This window comes from Choloepus didactylus, chromosome 1, assembly GCF_015220235.1.
Source record: "Choloepus didactylus isolate mChoDid1 chromosome 1, mChoDid1.pri, whole genome shotgun sequence".
NCBI lineage: Eukaryota > Metazoa > Chordata > Mammalia > Pilosa > Megalonychidae > Choloepus > Choloepus didactylus.
Window position 1 is genome coordinate 249,181,466 of NC_051307.1, and position 20,975 is coordinate 249,202,440.

General features: G+C 45.6%; 1 protein-coding gene across 6 annotated transcripts in view; it reads left to right on the forward strand.

Moving 5' to 3' along the window:
- Positions 1 to 8,979: 8,979 nt before the first annotated feature.
- Positions 8,980 to 20,975, forward strand: part of ZXDC (ZXD family zinc finger C) — a 36,856-nt gene continuing 24,860 nt past the window's right edge. For 5 of the 6 annotated variants that reach the window (XR_005211717.1, XR_005211718.1, XM_037803499.1 and 2 more), the window contains exons 1-5: positions 8,980 to 10,107; positions 12,828 to 12,980; positions 13,081 to 13,159; positions 14,079 to 14,209; positions 18,585 to 18,755. Coding sequence is in view for 4 of the 6 variants with exons in the window: in XM_037803499.1 (XP_037659427.1) it covers positions 9,099 to 10,107; positions 12,828 to 12,980; positions 13,081 to 13,159; positions 14,079 to 14,209; positions 18,585 to 18,755 (1,543 nt within the window). In the remaining 2 variants the exon portion in view is untranslated. The remainder of the gene's footprint in view (positions 10,108 to 12,827; positions 12,981 to 13,080; positions 13,160 to 14,078; positions 14,210 to 18,584; positions 18,756 to 20,975) is intronic. The other variant, XM_037803510.1, reaches the window with a different exon arrangement.

Sequence of the window (20,975 nt, forward strand, 5' to 3'; positions counted from 1 at the left end):
ATCCCCAGAACGTTAAATAGCTTATCTGTTCTTCTTGGATTATTGTTCCCCCTTCCTTAATTGCTCTCTATTGCTAGTTCCCCTACATTCTACATTATAAGCCATTTGTTTTACATTTTTCAAAGTTCACATTAGTGGTAGCATATAATATTTCTCTTTTTGTGCCTGGCTTATTTCGCTTAGCATTATGTCTTCAAGGTTCATCCATGTTGTCATATGTTTCACGAGATTGTTCCTTCTTACTGCCGCGTAGTATTCCATCGTGTGTATATACCACATTTTATTTATCCACTCATCTGTTGAAGGACATTTGGGTTGTTTCCATCTTTTGGCAATTGTGAATAATGCTGCTATGAACATTGGCGTGCAGATATCTGTTCGTGTCACTGCTTTCCGATCTTCCGGGTATATACCGAGAAGTGCAATCGCTGGATCGAATGGTAACTCTATATCTAGTTTTCTAAGAAACTGCCAGACTGACTTCCAGAGTGGCTGAACCATTATACAGTCCCACCAACAGTGAATAAGAGTTCCAATTTCTCCACATCCCCTCCAGCATTTGTAGTTTCCTGTTTGTTTAATGGCAGCCATTCTAACCGGTGTTAGATGGTATCTCATTGTGGTCTTAATTTGCATCTCTCTAATAGCTAGTGAAGCTGAACATTTTTTCATGTGTTTCTTGGCCATTTGTATTTCCTCTTCAGAGAACTGTCTTTTCATATCTTTTGCCCATTTTATAATTGGGCCGACTGTAATATTGTCATTGAGTTGTAGGATTTCTTTATATATGCGAGATATCAGTCTTTTGTCAGATACATGGTTTCCAAAAATTTTTTCCCATTGAGTTGGCTGCCTCTTTACCTTTTTGAGAAATTCCTTTGAGGTGCAGAAACTTCTAAGCTTGAGGAGTTCCCATTTATCTATTTTCTCTTTTGTTGCTTGTGCTTTGGGTGTAAAGTCTAGGAAGTGGCCGCCTAATACAAGGTCTTGAAGATGTTTTCCTACATTATCTTCTAGGAGTTTTATGGTACTTTCTTTTATATTGAGATCTTTGGTCCATTTTGAGTTAATTTTTGTGTAGGGGGTGAGGTAGGGGTCCTCTTTCATTCTTTTGGATATGGATATCCAACTCTCCCAGCCCCATTTGTTGAAAAGACCATTATGACTCAGTTCAGTGACTTTGGGGGCCTTATCAAAGATCAGTCGGCCATAGATCTGAGGGTCTATCTCCGAATTCTCAATTCGATTCCATTGATCTATATGTCTATCCTTGTGCCAGTACCATGCTGTTTTGGCAACTGTGGCTTTATAATAAGCTTCAAAGTCAGGGAGTGTAAGTCCTCCCACTTTGTTTTTCTTTTTTAGAGTGTCTTTAGCAATTCGAGGCATCTTCCCTTTCCAAATAAATTTGATAACTAGCTTTTCCAAGTCTGCAAAGTAGGTTGTTGGAATTTTGATTGGGATTGCATTGAATCTGTAGATGAGTTTGGGTAGAATTGACATCTTAATGACATTTAGTCTTCCTATCCATGAACATGGAATATTTTTCCATCTTTTAAGGTCCCCTTCTATTTCTTTTAGTAGAGTTATGTAGTTTTCTTTGTATAGGTCTTTTACATCTTTGGTTAAGTTTATTCCTAGGTACTTGATTTTTTTAGTTGCTATTGAAAATGGTATCTTTTTCTTGAGTGTCTCTTCAGTTTGTTCATTTCTAGCATATAGAAACATAACTGACTTATGTGCATTAACCTTGTATCCCGCTACTTTGCTAAATTTGTTTATTAGCTCTAGTAGCTGTATCGTCGATTTCTCAGGATTTTCTAGATATAAGATCATATCATCTGCAAACAATGACAGTTTTACTTCTTCTTTTCCAATTTGGATGCCTTTTATTTCTTTGTCTTGCCGGATTGCCCTGGCTAGCACTTCCAGCACAATGTTGAATAACAGTGGTGATAGCGGGCATCCTTGTCTTGTTCCTGATCTTAGAGGGAAGGCTTTCAGTCTCTCAGCATTGAGTACTATGCTGGCTGTGGGTTTTTCATATATGCTCTTTATCATGTTGAGGAAGTTGCCTTCAATTCCTACCTTTTGAAGTGTTTTTATCAAAAAGGGATGTTGGATTTTGTCAAATGCTTTTTCAGCATCTATTGAGATGATCAATTGATTTTTCCCTTTTGACTTGTTAATGTGTTGTAATACATTGATTGATTTTCTTATGTTGAACCATCCTTGCATGCCTGGAATAAACCCCACTTGGTCATGGTGTATGATTTTTTTAATGTGTCTTTGGATTCGATTTGCAAGTATTTTGTTGAGGATTTTTGCATCTATATTCATTAGGGAGATTGGCCGGTAGTTTTCCTTTTTTGTAGCATCTTTGCCTGGTTTTGGTATTAGATTGATGTTAGCTTCATAAAATGAGTTAGGTAGTGTTCCATTTTCTTCAATGTTTTGAAAGAGTTTGAGTAAGATTGGTGTCAGTTCTTTCTGGAAAGTTTGGTAGAATTCCCCTGTGAAGCCATCTGGCCCTGGGCATTTATTTGTGGGAAGATTTTTGATGACTGATTGGATCTCTTTGCTTGTGATGGGTTGGTTGAGGTCTTCTATTTCTTCTCTGGTCAGTCTAGGTTGTTCATATGTTTCCAGGAAATTGTCCATTTCCTCTACATTATCCAGTTTGTTGCCATACAGTTGTTCATAGTATCCTGTTATAATTTTTTTAATTTCTTCAGGATCTGCAGTTATGTCACCTTTTTCATTCATTATTTTGTTTATATGGGTCTTCTCTCTTTTTGATTTAGTCAGTCTAGCTAGGGGCTTGTCAATCTTGTTGATCTTCTCAAAGAAACAACTTTTGGTGATATTTATCCTCTCTATTGTTTTTTTGTTCTCTATGTCATTTATTTCTGCTTTAATCCTTGTTATTTCTTTTCTTGTACTTGGTTTAGGATTGGTTTGCTGTTCATTTTCTAGCTTCTTCAGTTGATCCATTAGTTCTTTGATTTTGGCTCTTTCTTCATTTTTAATATATGTGTTTAGTGCTATAAATTTTCCCCTTAGCACTGCTTTTGCTGCATCCCATAGGTTTTGGTATGTTGTGTTCTCATTTTCATTCGTCTCTATATATTTAGCAATTTCTCTTGCTATTTCTTCTTTAACCCACTGATTGTTTAGGAGTGTGTTGTTTAACCTCCAGGTATTTGTGAATTTTCTAAGTCTCTGATGGTTATTGACTTCTAATTGTATTCCATTGTGGTCAGAGAATGTGCTTTGAATAATTTCAATCTTTTTAAATTTATTGAGGCTTGTTTTATGTCCCAGCATATGATCTATTCTGGAGAAAGTTCCATGAGCACTAGAAAAGTATGTGTATCCTGGTGATTTGGGATGTAATGTCCTGTATATGTCTGTTAAATCTAATTCATTTATCAGATTGTTTAGGTTTTCAATTTCCTTATTGGTCTTCTGTCTGGTTGATCTATCTATAGGAGAGAGTGATGTGTTGAAGTCTCCCACAATTATTGTGGAAACATCGATTGCTTCCTTTAGTTTTGCCAGTGTTTCTCTCATGTATTTTGTGGCACCTTGGTTGGGTGCATAGACATTTACGATTGTTATTTCTTCTTGCTGAATTGCCCCTTTTATTAGTACGTAGTGGCCTTTTTTGTCTCCCAAAACATCCCTGCATTTGAAGTCTATTTTATCTGAGATTAATATTGCTACACCTGCTTTCTTTTGGATGTAGCTTGCATGAAATATTTTTTTCCATCCTTTCACTTTCAGTTTCTTTGTGTCCCTGTGTCTAAGATGAGTCTCTTGTATGCAACATATTGATGGTTCATTTTTTCTGATCCATTCTGCGAATCTATATCTTTTAATTGGGGAGTTTAATCCATTTACATTCAACGTTATAACCGTGAAGGCATTTCTTGAATCAGCCATCTTATCCTTTGGTTTATGTTTGTCATACTTTTCCCCTCTCTCTATTAATATCCTTTATTGTACCCATACCGAATCTCTTTAGTACTGAACCTTTCTCCAAGTCTCTCTGTCCTTTCTTTGTTTCTCTGTCTGTAGGGCTCCCTTTAGTATCTCCAGTAGGGCAGGTCTCTTGTTAGCAAATTCTCTCAGCATTTGTTTGTCTGTGAAAAATTTAAGCTCTCCCTCAAATTTGAAGGAGAGCTTTGCTGGATAAAGTATTCTTGGCTGGAAATTTTTCTCACTCAGAATTTTAAATATATCGTGCCACTGCCTTCTTGCCTCCATGGTGGCTGCTGAGTAGTCACTACTTAGTCTTATGCTGTTTCCTTTGTATGTGGTGAATTGCTTTTCTCTTGCTGCTTTCAGAACTTGCTCCTTCTCTTCTGTGTTTGACAGTGTGATCAGTATATGTCTCGGAGTGGGTTTATTTGGATTTATTCTATTTGGAGTTCGCTGAGCATTTATGATTTGTGTATTTATGTTGTTTAGAAGATTTGGGAAGTTTTCCCCAACAATTTCTTTGAATACTCTTCCTAGACCTTTACCCTTTTCTTCCCCTTCTGGGACACCAATGAGTCTTATATTTGGACGTTTCATATTATCTATCATATCCCTGAGGTCCATTTCGATTTTTTCAATTTTTTCCCCATTCTTTCTTTTATGCTTTCATTTTCCATTCTGTCATCTTCGAGGTCACTGATTCGTTGTTCAACTTCCTCTAGTCTTGTACTATGAGTGTCCAGAATCTTTTTAATTTGGTCAACAGTTTCTTTAATTTCCATAAGATCATCCATTTTTTTATTTAGTCTTGCAATGTCTTCTTTATGCTCTTCTAGGGTCTTCTTGATTTCCTTTATCTCCCGTACTATGGTCTCATTGTTCATCTTTAGTTCTTTGAGTAGCTGCTCTAGATGCTGTGTCTCTTCTGGTCTTTTGATTTGGGTGCTTGGGCTTGGGTTATCCATATCGTCTGTTTTTTTCATATGCTTTATAATTTTCTGTTGTTTTTGGCCTCGTGGCATTTGCTGAACTTGATAGGGTTCTTTTAGGATTTGTAGACCAATTGAAGTCCTTATCTCTAATTTATCAGATCTACAGCTTCGTGGAGTACACTTTCTCTAACTAACCAGCAGGTGGCGTTCACGAGCCACCTGTTCTCCACAAGCCAGTTCTCCCCTGCTTAGCCTTTTTGGTGAGTGGGGGAGGGAGTCTTGTGGGGTCCAATTGGTGTACCAAGCTTGCGTGTGTAGTTGGTGTTGCCTGCCCTGTATATGGGGCGTGTTTCTGGGCAGTCAGGTGGGGGGGGTTGGCTCTAACAATCAACTCTCCCTGGTGATCCTAGAGTTTTAAAGCTGCTGCAATAGTCTAATCCTTCAGTTCAGTCCTGGCACAGTTTGTCTCTGCCACTGACCCACAAGTCCTTGGTATTGGCGTATGGCTCCTGAGACTTGCAAGTGGGCCCCTCTTCCAGGCCGTGCACCCCGGGTCCTCTGTTGAGGGATGACTGTGCTATGTCACAGGTGAGTGCCATCCCCCCAGGGCAGTTCTGGGCTGCTGGGCTGTGTAGGGAGGCTCCGAGTCTGCTGAAATGATGGCTGAATGGGGCTTTGTTAATTCACACTGCTCTACCTTCCCAACTCTGGGACAATCAGCTGAGGTTGCAGGGAAGGCTAATGTCCACGCCCAGTTTTGTGGTGTGTGCCTGTTATTTGAAGCACTTCCGTCACACTGGGTTGTCTGGGGCAGTTCTGGGCTATGGGGCTGGCGATGGGCAGGAGTGTTTCCTGTCCACCAGGATGATGGCTGTGAGCGGACACCCCCCTTTTCTTGGGAAGTTGTGGTGTTTAGTGAATTTTCTCAGCCACTGGATTATTGCGCTTTGTCTCAGAGCTCTCCTAGTTCTGCTCTTGACTTGACCTGCCCAAATAGCAAGTCTTTGAAGCTTTCTGTATTGGGCTTTTTAGAGTAATTGTTTTAGAAAAAGAAAAAAGGATTAAAAAAAAAAAAAAAAAAAAAAAAGCGGGCCCTCCTCAGAGATCTAATGGGTTATTGAAATGCTAAGAGACAAAGCAACCAGGGCCATTAAGGAAAGGTCCACAGGGCAGAGAGATCAGCTTTTCTTCGGGATTTGCACATGCGCCTCAGGGCCCTTCCCCTTTCTATGTTCACCAGAACTCCAAAAATCCTCCGCTTTTATTTTGGAGTTTTTCGTGTTGTTTTTTTTCTATGCCTGTCTCCTCTCTGCTGGGCTGGCTGCTCTCAGATTCTCTGGTGTCTGGTCTCAGCCTATCTATGGTTGGAGTATGGTTCAGTAGAATGAGTTTCCGATAAGGGCTGCCACTGCAGTTCTCCCTTCTCCTTCCCGGAGCTGACAGCCCCTCCTCCCCCGGGACTGAGCCTGGCAGGGAGGGGCGCGGGTCCCCTGGCCGCAAAAACTTACAGATTTCGCTGATCTCAGCAGTTCCACGTTTTCATGAGTGTTGTATGAAGTATGCCCAAAGTCAGATTGCTCTGTGGTGTCCAGTCCACGTAGTTCCTGGCTTTCTACCTACTTTCCTGGAGGAGTAACTAAAATATACAGCTCACCAGTCTGCCATCTTGTCCCGCCTCAGTTTTAGCTCTTACATTTAGGTTTTTGATCCATTTTGAGTTAATTCTTGCATATGGTGTGAGGAGGGGACCAAATTCAAACTTTTGAATGGTCTTAGAACAAAATATTTTTGGCATATATATATATATATATATATATGTATATATATATATACATATACATATATATATATACACACACACAGACACATATATATGTATTATATAAAGTTGTACCCTTTTTAATATTTTGATACATGTGGTGGTTTACAGCTGTGTACCCCAGAAAAAAAACATGTTTTTAAATTTAATTCATTCTTATGGGTGTGAGCTCTTGTAAACAGGACCTTTTGATGAAGTTACTTCAGTTAAGGTGTGGCTCAGCTGAATCAAAATGGGTCTTAATCCTGTTACTGAAGGCCTTCTAGGGAAGGTCACAGAGAAAGAGAAAGCCACAGAGGAAGCAGCTAGAAGCTGAAAGTCAACAGAATCCAGAAGAGAAGAGAGAAGCCAGGGGTGGCTGCCATGTGCATTACCATGCGACAGAAAAGCCAAAGACCAGGGATCACCAGCAGCCAGCCCCAGAACACCACTGTCTTTTAGGAGGCCTGAATTTGGACTTTTCCTAGCCTCAAAACCATGATCCAAAAAAATCTCAGCGTTTAAACCAACTCACTGCATGGTATTTGTTTTGGCAGCTAGGAAACTAGAACAATGTACCTTATTCTTTTTAAAAATACTTTTAATAATAATAAAGCATTCATCTTTTTGATAACTATTTACCAACAGTCTTCCCTGCTAGGATCTGGGGTTTACAGTGGTGAATGAGTGAGACACAGATCTTGTCCTCTTGAAGCCTCCACTTTAGAGAGGGGACATAGACAAAGAATTAACGGGGAAAGGGACAAATAACATAATTGCATGATGTGAGCTATGACAGAAAATGAATAAGAGCAGAGGTAGAGAATAAGAGGAAGCACGTACAGGTCTACATTTTTTGGCCTGTTGGAATATCTGGGAAAAAGGAGTGGTGATGGCAGTAGGATGGTGGAGTGAGAGGGAGAGTGGTAGGAGATGAGGGCAAAGGGCAAAGGAGCTCATGTAAGGCCACAAGAGCAATGGGGAGTAAGGCAAGATTTTTAAGAGGGTATAATTAGATTTGCATTTTCAGCAGATCACAAAAGTCTGCTGTTGTGGATTGAATCATGCTCTCCACAAAAGGCATGTTCAGGTCCCAACCCCTGGTCCTGTGGGTGTGAACCCATTTGTAAATGGGATTTTTAAGATATTATTAGTTAAGGAGTGCCAAACTGAATGAGGGTGGATCTTAATCAAGTGTCGGTCAAGCCCTTAGAAGCAAAGGAAATTGGTCATAGACAGAGAAAGCCAGAATGAGCAACCACAAGTTGGAAATCAACAGAACTCAGAAGAGAAAGGAGAAGATGTCGCCATGTGCACTGCCATGTTTTGGCAAAGCCAGAGAACTCCAGAGATCGCCCATCAGCCAGAAAATACCAACCCTGACAGGAAGCAAGCCTTCTAGTCTCTGACACCATGAGCCAATAAATCTTATTTTTAAGCCAACCCATTGCATGGTATTTGTTTTTAGCAGCTGAGAAACTCATGTGCCTGTCCTGTGGAGAACAGAATCATGGGGTGGATGGAGGCAGAAGAGTAGTTACCGCGTTATTTTTGTGAGAACCTAGGAGGGAAATGGGGGCTTGGATCAGGGTGGTGGTGAGGGTGAAGAGAAGTAAAGGGACTCTTCAGATTGAATGGGAGGCAGAGGAATGGCTGAGTTCAGGAAACAAGGAATGAATCGGCTCATTGCAGTGGTGTGAGGTTCTACGTAGTTGTAGTTCCTACAAGTTGGACATATAAGCAAGGGTCAGAGGGGGAAGGCCTGAGGGTCAGGAGAGGGTCTGGGGGCAACGGAAGTGAGGTCTGTGGGCACCTGGTTGGAAGTTGGGCGAGCTGCCTGGAGAAGGTGTGCAGCTTGGTGGTGAAGAGCTGAGTTCTATGCTGCAATCCCGACTACCAACTTCCAGGCTGTGTAACCTTGGACAAGTTACTCAAGCTCTCTGTGCCTCAGTTTCCGTATCTGTGAAATGTTTGCGTGCCTGTGAAGATTAATGTGTACATGCTTCTGAGATGTTGGCCGTGATTTTCAATCCCTTTGTCTGCCCGATCTAGTCGCAAATATTCTCAAAGGGAAGTAAACAGAAGCAAACGGAAGCTCAGGAGGGAATGCGTCAACACCCTAGAGAGGGTCAGTGGCCAAGCAGGGACTGGCGAGGGTTGCACCCACGGCGCCCCGCTCACGCCGCGTCCCGCCCCGCCGTCCCCCGCGGCGCGACGTCACTCGGGCCCCAGCAGGCCTCGCGCGCCCCCCTCCCCGGGCGCACGCGCGAGGTTCCGGGCCACGCTCCGCGCCGGGCTTTGGCGCACGCCCTGGGCGGGGCCGACCTGCGCTTCCTCGGCCGCCCGAGGTTTCCGACGCACCTCCGGGCCCCCCCCACCCCAAGATGGAACTCTCGGGGCCGCTCGCTGCCCGGACCACGCACGGGGCCCAACATGGCGGCGGCGGCGGCTCGGGCCCCGGTAGGCTGCGACAAGGGCCAGGACCGCCCGGCAGCCCGGGCCTTACGCGCCGACGGCTGCTGCTGCTGCGGGGCGCCGAAGATGGCGGGGCCGGGCCGCGGCGCGAGGAGGCCCCGCGCGCTCCCGAGCTGGGCCCGCCGCCCGCGGAGGACGGCAGCGCCGGCGACTCTTTCGTGGTGCTGCTGGAGGTGGCGCGCGGCGCCCCTAACGAGGCCCCCGGGCAGAGGGAGGCCGAGCCCGGCCCGGGGCCCGCGCGGGGCGGGCGCGTTGTGAGTCCCGCGGGCCGCCCCGGGTCGGTCCCGAGCGGTCCGGCCGCCGCCCCCGGCCCCGCCGCGGCCTTCGCGGGCACCATCACTATCAACAACCAGGACCTGCTGGTGTGCTTCGACAACGGCGTGTTTACGCTCGCAGCGCCGCCGCCAACCGGCCCGCAGCCCGGGGGTCCTGCCGAGCTTCCCGAGCCCGCGGCCACCGTGGCGCCCGGCGAGGAGGCCGTGAGGGCCGCGGAGGGCCGCTGCGGGGCTCCGGGCGCGGGCTCCGGCGTGCTGGGCTACCGCTGCCCGGAGCCGCAGTGCGCGCAGACCTTCGCCAAGAAGCACCAGCTCAAGGTGCACCTGCTGACGCACGGCGGCAGCCAGGGTCGGCGGCCCTTTAAGTGCCCCCTGGACGGCTGCGGCTGGGCCTTCACCACCACCTACAAGCTCAAGAGGCACTTGCAGTCGCACGACAAGCTACGGCCGTTCAGCTGCCCCGTGGGCGGCTGCGGCAAGAAATTCACCACCATCTACAACCTCAAGGCGCACATGAAGGGCCACGAGCAGAACCTGTTCAAGTGCGAGGTGTGTGCCGAGCGCTTTCCCACGCACGCCAAGCTCAGCTCCCACCAACGCAGCCACTTCGAGCCCGAAAGACCTTACAAGTGTGACTTTCCCGGTAACCGTGCGCCGGATGCCTGCGGGGGCGGACGGGGGGGCATCGCGGCGTTCCCAGGGCCCTGTTAATGAAGTCGGGGGTACAAATCCCGGATGGCTACTGGAAACAGGCCCCGGATGTCAAATTGCAACCCGTGGAGTTGGTGCAGCATCACTCAGCCGCTGGCTGCTCTATTCTGGCAGAGTTTAAAATCGGTGGGCTCTTGAATCCAGGTGGGAGGAGCGGGAATTGGAAGTGTGCCTGGGTTTGCATTCTTATTCTTTCCAGGTGCCCTTAAATTTGCAGTGTCAAAGCCGCCTTGCTACGGGGATTTGACAGCAGGGTAGTGACAGATGATCACAGTTCTCTGTCCCAGTAGTGAAGGCGACAGATCTCTCTTAAGATGCTTTCGGTTAATGAAAGTGTTCAAGCATCTTTGCAGATAGTTGCAGTGAGCGATGAATCAGGCCTTTGTTTTCCTCAGTCTTCATCACTTAAAAATATTCAGTCATCGATTAATGAGTAAATAGTGAGTACAAACTCTGGGCAAGAGAACCAAAAATGAATGTAGCCAGATGTCAGACCTCAGAACACCAGAAGGGCACGGAAGGAATAATCCTGAGTCTCGGGCTTCGTGGGTTTTGTGCCTTTTCTCCTTTTATTTCCTTTGAGCTTCACAGTTTTCTTGTGCCTTTATAAAACTTTTATTTTTTTTTGACCTTTCCGGTTTGGCGAAGTTTTAAAAATTATCCACCTTTTACAGATGAAGAAACTTAGACTGAGCAATGTGGGTGAGAGCCAGTGTGGGTTCCTTCCCCCACTGTGTCTGCCTGCAGTTGCAGGGAATGGAAGACTCCCTCATGTTTAACTCTTCACCTGATTAGGCAGATTTAGATGCTCTAAAAGGGACAGTGCTCCAGAGGGGGAAGAGATTGCTGGCTGTAGACAAACCTCTGAGCCCTGCTCTGAAGAATGGGCTGTTTCCTGGGGGAGTAGAGTGGGAGGTAGTGCAGGTGGATGAAACTGCAGAGCCAAGGCTGGGAGATGTGGGCTGGCTGTGGCAAGGGAAGGATGGGGTTGGAGGAGTGTGGGAGGGTCAAGGAGAGGGTGGAGAGCCTTCCATACCCCACTCTTTTATTAAAACAAACTGAAATCTCCAGCCCACACCTAGCATACTGTAGCATGTGTGTATGTATGCATTATGTGGATGTACATACTATGTACATGCCTTGTTTTAATAATGTATACAATATGAAACATGTGCATAAAGAAAGGTTAGAAGGACAAGACATATGACAGATATTAGCAGATTCTAATGTTTTCCTCCCATGTGGCAGTGGATTGTCTTGTGCAAACCTCTGCATGGACAACATTCTTTAGGCCACTGATTGAAATCTTCTTCTATCATCCATTCTGGTGAGAATCTAAAATGCACAGAGTATCAGTCTGTCTAACCTGGTTTAAGGCGTGAGATCCCCCTGAGGGTTTTGAATGGGATGATCAGTCTGTGAGAGATTGATAGAATCAGGAGAGACCAATAAAACACAGTTAAAAGGTCCAGACATGAGTTTATGGAGCTCCTGAGTCAGGTACTGACAGTGGGTGAGGCGAGGAGACTCTGGGAAGGATGATGGAGAGGCTGAGTTAAAAGGCATGATTACTGCTGGATGGGGTGGGGGTGGTTCTTTTTAAGGCAGAGAGGTTCAGTGTGTTCAAATTTCCCACTTGGGCCAGTGAATACACCCATACCCCAAATAGGGAATCAGGGCTGGGGGTGGGAGGGAGGTTTTGTCAGTTGGCAGACTTAGGCCAGAAAGGAGGATTTTAGGGCATATAGGAAGATGAGCATTTCTCAGTGACGTGTGGCTGGGGAAAGCAGGGCTCTTGGGGCTGGTCTTTTATCCAGTGCTGTGTAGTAGCTCAGCTTTGTGATTTCGCAGGCATGACGGTGGCGTGTTAAAGGCTCTGTGAAGAGCTGCAACAAAGAAACCTGTTAAATAGCTTTCAATTTAATGTTCTCCGCCATATTTGAGCTCTGCATGTTTTTGTCAAAGGAGGCTATTGATGTGGAGAGTTTGGGAGTTGCACAGGTAGGCTCATTTGACCTGGGGTAGGCTGCAGGTAGCAGTGATGGGAAAAGCCATGTGAGTGAAGATAAGGCTCTTAACTTCCTTTGAGGAATCAGTGAACTCTAGAAATGGGCAAAAAGAAAGAGAAGAGGGTTGGATGTTGGCAGCTGCAGGGGATGTCAGGGAGGAAATTTATAAATGTAGAGGGGTGAAAAAATCTTAGATAGGACTATGGTTTGTGGACTTTCAAAGCTCTACCCCACCACACAAAAAAATCTTGTTTTTAGTATTTAAATTCTCTCAGGTTTTCTCGGGTGTCACACAAGCAGCATTGGAATTTGAGTTCATGGAAGAGAAGCAAATTTCCACAAGTCAGTGCTACAGAACTGGCAAATAGATGGCTGTGATTGGAGGACTTCCTTTTGATCAGTTGTTCCATCTCAAAGAGTGTCCTTGCAACACTGGTGTCCTTGTGGACCCCATTGGTCACCCTGATTTTAGCTATCACAGAGCCACCTATTAATGGTCACATCCTTTTAGAGGTCCTGCTGCATCATGTCTTTTTCCTTGTCCACTTCAGTGTGAGCAGTGTCCTGGGATTTTGGCTAGCATTAACTCTGTGGTCCAATTTTTGTTACACCAACAATGAGGGTTTGTTTTTTCTTTGTTCAGGTTGTGAGAAGACATTTATCACAGTGAGTGCTCTCTTTTCTCATAATCGAGCCCATTTCAGGGAACAAGAACTCTTTTCTTGCTCCTTTCCTGGATGCAGCAAACAATATGACAAAGCCTGTCGACTGAAAATTCACCTGAGAAGTCATACAGGTAATGGGCTAGAGAATGCCATATCGTTTGAATACAAGACTTGACTTGGTGGTAGCTGTTGCATTTATAACTATGCTGTATAATTTTTTTCTTTTATCAGGTGAAAGACCTTTTATTTGTGACTCTGACAGCTGTGGCTGGACCTTTACCAGCATGTCCAAACTCTTAAGGCACAAGAGGTAGTCTTTCCATTTTCGTATCTGTTACCAGTTTTGAAAATGAATGAATTGTTGGTCAGTTGCAGAAACCTGTGAGTGAAATAGCTGTAGATTTTTTTTTTTTTTTAAGTTAGAAAAATAGGAGCTCTTTATAGCTGAGAAAATTCAGAAAATTATTAAGAGAATCACCAGAAGCTTATCACCTAGAGAATTTTTTTCTAAAAATGGCTCTTTTTAATTAAAAAAAAAAAAAAACTCAATTGGTATACTTATATGCAATTCTGTATTTTTTTTTTAAACCCATTATTGTGAAGTAAGCTTTCCTTGGATCATTACAAACTTGGCATGGCACTGATGACTACCCGGAAGCACTTAGGCTGTGTCCATATGATGCTAAGCACTTGACACATGGATTTCATTTAGCCTTCATTTCAGCTCTGTGACACCAATGTTCTTATCCTCCCTAGTTTACGTGGAGACTCAGGTTGGGTGGTTTGTCCAGCCTTACAAAGCTAGGTGTGAGGGATTGAAAATAAGAACATTCCTTAAGAAAAGATAGTCTTTACACATTGGCTTTATGAACCCTTTAAGGATTACAGCCCAGGCCCTATGCATGCCTCACTGACAAGCTTATCATAGTGATTTCTAAATAGTGAAAATAGCCTCCTTGATACATATGAGTGCGCAGCACTAATTGTTGTCGGATTCTGGGATCAGCTTTGTTATTAAAGTAGAATTTCTAATTTTGGGGTGTTTAAACTGCAAATCTGCCACATAAGTGAGAGACAGAATCAAGATTCTCTAAAATGTACTGGTGACTTTTTGGTAATGCAGAGGGTTTGTAATTTGGTATATTTAGCAGAATTTTCAATGAAGAGTCGTTTTTGAGACCTTGTACCTTTGGGCTGTGTCAGTAATTCAGTTTTTTCCTGTTCGGCAGGAAACATGATGATGACCGGAGGTTCACCTGCCCTGTGGAAGGCTGTGGGAAGTCGTTCACGAGAGCAGAGCATTTGAAAGGACACAGCATCACTCACCTGGGCACAAAGCCATTCGAGTGTCCTGTGGAAGGTAGATTTTAAAACATTACCTAGAGCTTTACATGAAGTGTGTCAGCATTTATATTGTAAGTTTACGTTGTTGAAAGGTAAATTTTAGTTGCTTGGTAACAAGGTAAGTTTAAGTTGTAAGCATTATATTTCACTGGCTCATACTTAGTTAACTGCTGTATTTTGGGAGCAGTATATTTGAAAGAGTACCGACTTCCAGCTCATACCTGATTTGCATCCTGACCCCACCACGTTAGACCTGTGATGTTAAGTTAACTGCTTAACTTGGTGGTTGTGAGGGTTACAATGAGATAACCTGAGGAAAATGCCTGTTTTGGCATCTGGCACATAGTAGGGACTCACTGAATAGGAGCTATTCATATAGTGATTGGATAGCAGTCCTGCTAAGCTTATTCTTTGAAAAGGGTATTACAGAGGTTTTTCTTTAAAATGGGGTGTGTTTCCTGTGTGCTGGTGAAGCAGCAGGCGGTGGTGCTTCCGACAGGCATGTGGTCAAATCCTGGCTGTTTATTCTCTGGGCCTCAGTTTCCTTATCTGGGAAATGGGCACAATAAAGGCCCATTTAAAGCTGGGACCAGTCCTTAGACCATAATGAATGTACTACAAATGATATTCATAAGACACAGCTCCTCCTTTCATCAAAGTTCCAGTTGGGAGGTGCAGACAGATAAACAGGTAACATTCGAGTGCTATGGGAGCACAAAGGAGGTCACCCAAAATTGTTCTCAGGGTGGGATGGCCTCCCAGTCATAGAACAATGAGTTAGCCAGGCAATGTGGGTGTTGGAGGCAGAAAGGCCCCTGGAGGTGCTGAGCAGCAAGCTGAGTGCATAAGGAAGGGAGTGATGGGATTATGCTTGATTGTAAGCTCAGTCTGGTTCCAAGACAGAGTAGATAGGACTGTTGGAGGGTACCACAGTCATCCTGGTGAGACAGGATGGTGCCTGGTTTGGGGTTTGGCAATGAGAATGGGCAGATGGGCATAGATGAAGAGACAGGAGTAAGAATTGCCAGGACTCAGTGATGGATTTGGATCCATATAATGGGGATTGAGGGAGAAGGAGCAGTTGAGGTCCGTGTCTTGGTTGAAATGGGGACACAGGAGGGCTGGTTTGGAGGAAGAGGGGTTGGTTTGGGATGTGTTACATTTTAAGCCTGTGTGGACTCTCTGAGTTTGGGTCCTCAGAGCACAGTGGGAAGTGGAGGAGCTGCTCTGGAGGTGGGTGAGTGGGTGGGACCAGGAGTGAAGCGGGCGGCACAGGGGGAATCCTTCAAGCCATGGAAGTGGATGAAATGCTCAAGGAGGAGTGTAAATGGAAGACAAGCAGTGCAGCATCTGATTAAAAGCATGAAATCTGGAGTCGGACTGCCCCAATTCAAATACCAAGTCTGCCATTCATTCGCTCTGTGACCTTGGACAGGGAACGTAAGTGCTTTGAGCCTCTTCATCATCTGCAGTGTGGTAGTAAAACCACATAGGGTTATAGTGAGGGCTCAGTTAGTAAATGTAAAGCCAATAGTAAACATGGATAAATGTCCACTTCCATTGAGCTGTTACTGCCACTGGATAAAAGAGGGCCTAGGAGAAATCGCTGGGAGTGGCAGGTTCAGGTGGTAGAAGAGGCACCTGGAAGGAGCTGAAGCAGGAGGAGTAAGGGTGGTACAGTGTGGTGACATGGAAGCCGAGAAGAGAGGATGCTTGGAAAAGGAGGAGGTGTCAGTTTTGAGTGCTGAGGTGAGTCTGGAATAAGGAGAAATGTCCATTGCATTCCATAGACATGGTGGTTGGCATCTCGAAGAGCTAGGGTCCATGAAGTGACATGGTGGAGGCCTTGTCCTGGTGTCCTGAGGGGTGATCTAGGGGTGGATGAGGGGACGGACACCTTTTCTGGAGGTGACTGAAGGAAGGAGGGAAGGCCAGTGGCTGACTGCAGTACAGGGGTTTGTTTTTGTTTTTTTTTTTTTGATGACATTATGTCCTCGAGAGCTTTGAGCAAGTCTGAATGTGGATGTTGAGGAGCTGGTAGAGAGGTTGAAGCACACAGGAGAGAGAAGGGGCAATCCAGCAGTGGTTGACTGAGCGTGTCTCTCACGAGGTGGGTGGGGATGAAGTGAGGAGCCCTGGTGGGGAGGGATCTCCAAATCCTTCTTCAGATTGCTGTGAGTTGGTAATTCTTGAGTCCGGGAGATGGGTACAGGGATAAATTACACTGTTTTCTCTACTTTTGTAGATGTTTGAAATGTTCCATAATGAAAAATTAAAAAAACAAAAATGCTGCCCTTTCCCATCGTCACAGGAGGAGGAGGTAGGCGAGGCTCGGTGCCACGGTGTGTGTGTATGAGGGAGGCACTCTGTTCTCAGCGAGTGGGGGTTGACTGGGGTCAGTGTGAAGTGGTGGCGGAAGATAGCATGGGACGTGATGGGAGACTCATGGGAGCTTGTTTGGTGGGGTTGTTGGGTTGTGAGTGTGTGGCCAAGTGCGTCACATGGAGCCGAGCTTTGGGCGATGTTTGATTGGTCTTCCCTGCAGGTGGCTAGTTGTCTTCTTGAATGGGGGCCGAGCAGATTCCCATGGAGTCAGGATTTAGAGGCATGTTTGTCAGGGATGGGCTGCTTCTGCCCCTTACCCGGGAGGGGTAACTTCTGGGCATGGGGGGTTACATTTACTAATATCTTTGATTTCTAAAGAACTGACAAAAATCTCAGTAGATGAATGGTGCAGTTAGGAAAATACAGCAGTTCTCAAACCTGGAAAACTGGTTACCTGCCCAGTCATCAGAGGAAACACTGATTAAAAAGAAGTAGATTTTGCTGCCTGTTAAATTAGCAAATATCTTTAAAGATGAAAACTCACTGCTGGCCAGAACATGGTGAATGTTCCCACTGTGGGTGAGCGTATACCCTGACCTTGCCCTTTGGGAAAGCAGGCTGATACAGTGTGTACTCACAGCCTTTGCTCTGGAATGTTGAGGCTATCAGTCCATCTGGAATAAAGGGGTTGGAGAAAATGGTTGCTACCACGAGAGCCAAGTACACATAGGAAGCAGCCAACAGGGGTGGTGAAACTGGAGGGTTTCTTCCCTCTGTTGTAGTTCCCAAATGTTCTGTAATGAGCCTGTCCTGGAAACAGATTTGAAGCTGTCTTTGCAAATGAAATGAAGTTCACAGCTCCTCTCAGAGGCAGCCCAGGCCCTGACTCAGCGGCCTTTGTCCTGTCTTGGTAGCCTCTATTCCTAAAATGTCCCTCCTCCAACCCTGGCCTCCAGCTCCTTACCCTCCAGGCACATGCTGTAAGTGTCATGGTGCCACTTAGGCAGCTGCTGAGTCTGCAGGTATTGTTTCATTTGGTCCTCATAATACCCCCTGTGAGGTTGGTATCATTCCCATTTTACAGAAAAGAAGAAGGAACTCCGGAAAGGATAAATCCCTTGTCCAAAGCTACACAGCTAGTAGACCGCTGAGCTGAAGGTGGAACTGTGTTATTCCGGTGCAGAGGCAGGCTCTGCCCCAGACTCCCCTGCTGCCCTAGCTGTGCAGCTCACTTGGCCTGTGTGGAGGCACCTTGCTCATTTTTCAGATACTCCCTGTTTCCTGAGACTTTTTCTGTCCTCACAGGAGGAATGCTGTTTCCTCTGTTTCAAGAACACTTTGCTGTTTCAGCACTGATTTTATTCTGCCCTTTAATATACCAGCTGATTGTTCACTTCCCTACCAGATTATAAGCTTCTAGCTCCCCAGAACTCTACTTCACTTTTCTGTGCCCCTATGGTGCAGTGCTTCAGCCCAATGGGAAAGCTGTGCTGCAGTTTTATTGATTCTGGCTAAAGCAGTTAAGTCCATCTGGGAGTACCAACCTGGGACCCCCCCTGCCCCCCTTGTGTACTAAATTAGAGCCATTTGCCTGGTCTCTTTGGATATTAGTTTCTCAATGGTGAGGTGAGAGGAATTTGCTTGAGTGATCTGCCAAGATAGTTTCTAACTCTAAACATCATAGTGTTAACAGTTGTTTGTGTAGTAATAACTTGATTGAATTCATTAGTATACGTTTTTAGCAACATAAAGAATTGCTTAATACTTTGATTTACTCCTCACAACAGCACTGTGTAGTGAGTAAAGAAGCAGACTCAGGTAACTCATCACACATCTTATAGGTGGCTGATGTAGGACTTAACCTTTTTTCTACTGTGTCTCTTGCCTTTTAAAAACTGAGTTTGTCCTCTGTTTGAATTCCTTGTGATGCTGCTCCTTAGGATGTTTCCTTGCCAGCAGCCCCAGCATGGAAAGGCAGTGTCTTATGATTTGATGTGGTGAGGCAATGTTAACACCGGTTTCTCAATAATCCTCAGGTTTAAAACGCATTACTCTTTTTGTTCTAGGATGCTGTGCTAGATTCTCCGCTCGTAGTAGCCTGTACATTCATTCAAAGAAACACCTTCAGGATGTGGATGCTTCGAAGAGCCGTTGCCCGGTCTCCAGCTGTAATAGACTCTTCACATCCAAGCACAGCATGAAGACTCACGTGGTCAAACAGCACAACCTGCGCCAAGGTCTTGTCATTTTATATCGCCTTCTGGGCAGCTTCAGGGCTGTGTGTGTCAGCATGTGTCAGAGGCCCCTCCAGGAGAAGAGCAGCGAAAACAGGGTCGTTTGTTCCTCATCATGTTTTCTTAGATTAAATGGATTTAGTCCGAGGCAGGCTTAACGATCCCTAGGCCATGCTTACCCAGCTTGTGGCGTCTTCTAGACTCTCCTGCCACTTTCCTGCCTCTGACCCTCTAACCCTTCCTTTCTCACTGAAATGCTTCCTTGGAAGGATTTTGTCTTTCATTTCATGGGATTTTCCTAGCACACACCTCCTAAATCTGTCTTTCCCTAGGAACTTTGTCCTGAATTCTGAGCCTATGCCTCTGATGCATCCATCTCTTTCCAAGTTGTGTTGTTTGTTCCAGGCAGTGAAATGCAAGTCTGTCTCCTCTTGTCCATCCTCACTATGCAGTTGATTTCCAAGTGCTAAGCAGAGTGGTTTCCTCTAGGAGGTAGGAAGCCACGGAGCATCAGAGAGATTTGTAAGGACATGCCACTAGCAGGGGATGTGAGGGTAGAGACGAGAGAGAGAAAACAATTCCACTAGTCCAGGTGGTATGGAGAGGGTGTTTCTGAGCACTTGAAGGGCTGAGTGAGTGCCTTGGACATTTGCCTACTCGGGCCCCAGAGAGCCAGCTCTTCAGGAGCAGCTCGGCTGCCTTTGCCCCACCCTTCCTGGGCTGGGGTTACAGCACTCACCCTTGCTGTGCTCTCTGGGTGCGTGGTGGGTTCCTACAGCTGGCAGGGCACTGCTGGGGAAACCTCAGCAGCTGTGGACTTACGTACGCTTCTCCAAGTCCATGGGAGGCCTGTGTGTGTCACCAGCCAGGCCATGCTGCTTGCCCCTTGTTTGACTGGCAGCATCCTGGGGTGGGCAGAGCACTGGCCTTGAGGCTTAGTCACTTCCAGCTCTGTGATCCTGGCCTGTATCTCTGTGCCCCAGTGTCCTCTTTAAAATACGGGCAGTGATTGGAATAGTTTTCAAAATGACGTGTCTTGCTGGCATGCCTGGTGCAGAGTCTAATGAGAAGGGGTGTTCTGGGAGTGTGCCTGCCCTTCCTCCGGGCCCTCTCATCCTACTTAGATGTGCGTTTTTACTCCCCCCTTGGAGCCTCAAACCCTGGGACTGCTTTGTATTGAGAGATGTTGCCTTTTCTTCTAGATTCTGAAGTGTCTTGAGGGCAAGGGGTGGATGTGTGCTACCTAATTCCCATGCGAGGCCTCCTCCTAGCTTGCAGGGGGCCAGTCGGGTATACATGGCCTCTGTACGATTGGGTCCTACCTCTGTCTCAACCTCATTTCCCACCACCGTCCGCCTCAGGGTTTATGCTCAGCGATGCCAGATTCCTTGTTGTTCCCCTAGTAAATGTGGCCTCTCTCTGTTTGCTTGTGCCATTCCCTCTCATGGCCTGCTTTCTGCTCTTTTCTAACCCAGCTAGTTCAGAAGTCAGCAAAGGAATAATTTCTCTCAAGTGAGCTTTCCTTCAACCCTGATGGGTTGTGGGACCCTCTCAGGTGCTTCTGTAGGTCCCGGTGCATCGCGCACTCTGTACTGACCTGCTCTATCGGATGTCGAGGGCAGACAACCAGATATCACAGCCCTCGCCTAGGGAAGAATAGGCGCTCAGTAACTTCCATTGACGGGGCGCCGGCCCGGTGCCAGGGGTTCTGCCAGGCACTTGATTTGTTCTTGCAAAGTGCACTTTGCAGTGGTCCTGCAAGGTAGGAGTTCTTACTCCTTTGTTGCTGATGAAGAAACTGAGGCTTAGGGTTGAATAACTTGCCCAAAGCCGCAAGCAAGGAAGTCATGGAGCCAGGATTTGAGAATGGATCTGGTTGCCTCCTGAGATCACCATCGTACCCCATTATGTTTTGTTTTCTAGTAAGGTTTACTTAATGTTTTTGAATACCTGTCCCTTGCATATATCAGGCCTCCAGTAAATATTTGTGGAATTAGTGAAATGCTGAAAAGGAAATTTATACCTATATTGGTATCTTTTTGTGCGGAGATAATCATTCTTAACCTTTCTCAAGGAGCTGAATCCTCAAAATAGGCAAGGGAGTTTTTTGAAAGTTTCAAAAAATGACATACCTTTACATTTTTAATTTCTCAAAGGGATGACTACCAGTTTCTTTTAAAATGTTTCAGTGAGACAAAGAGATGTTTACTGAAGAAGTGTTAA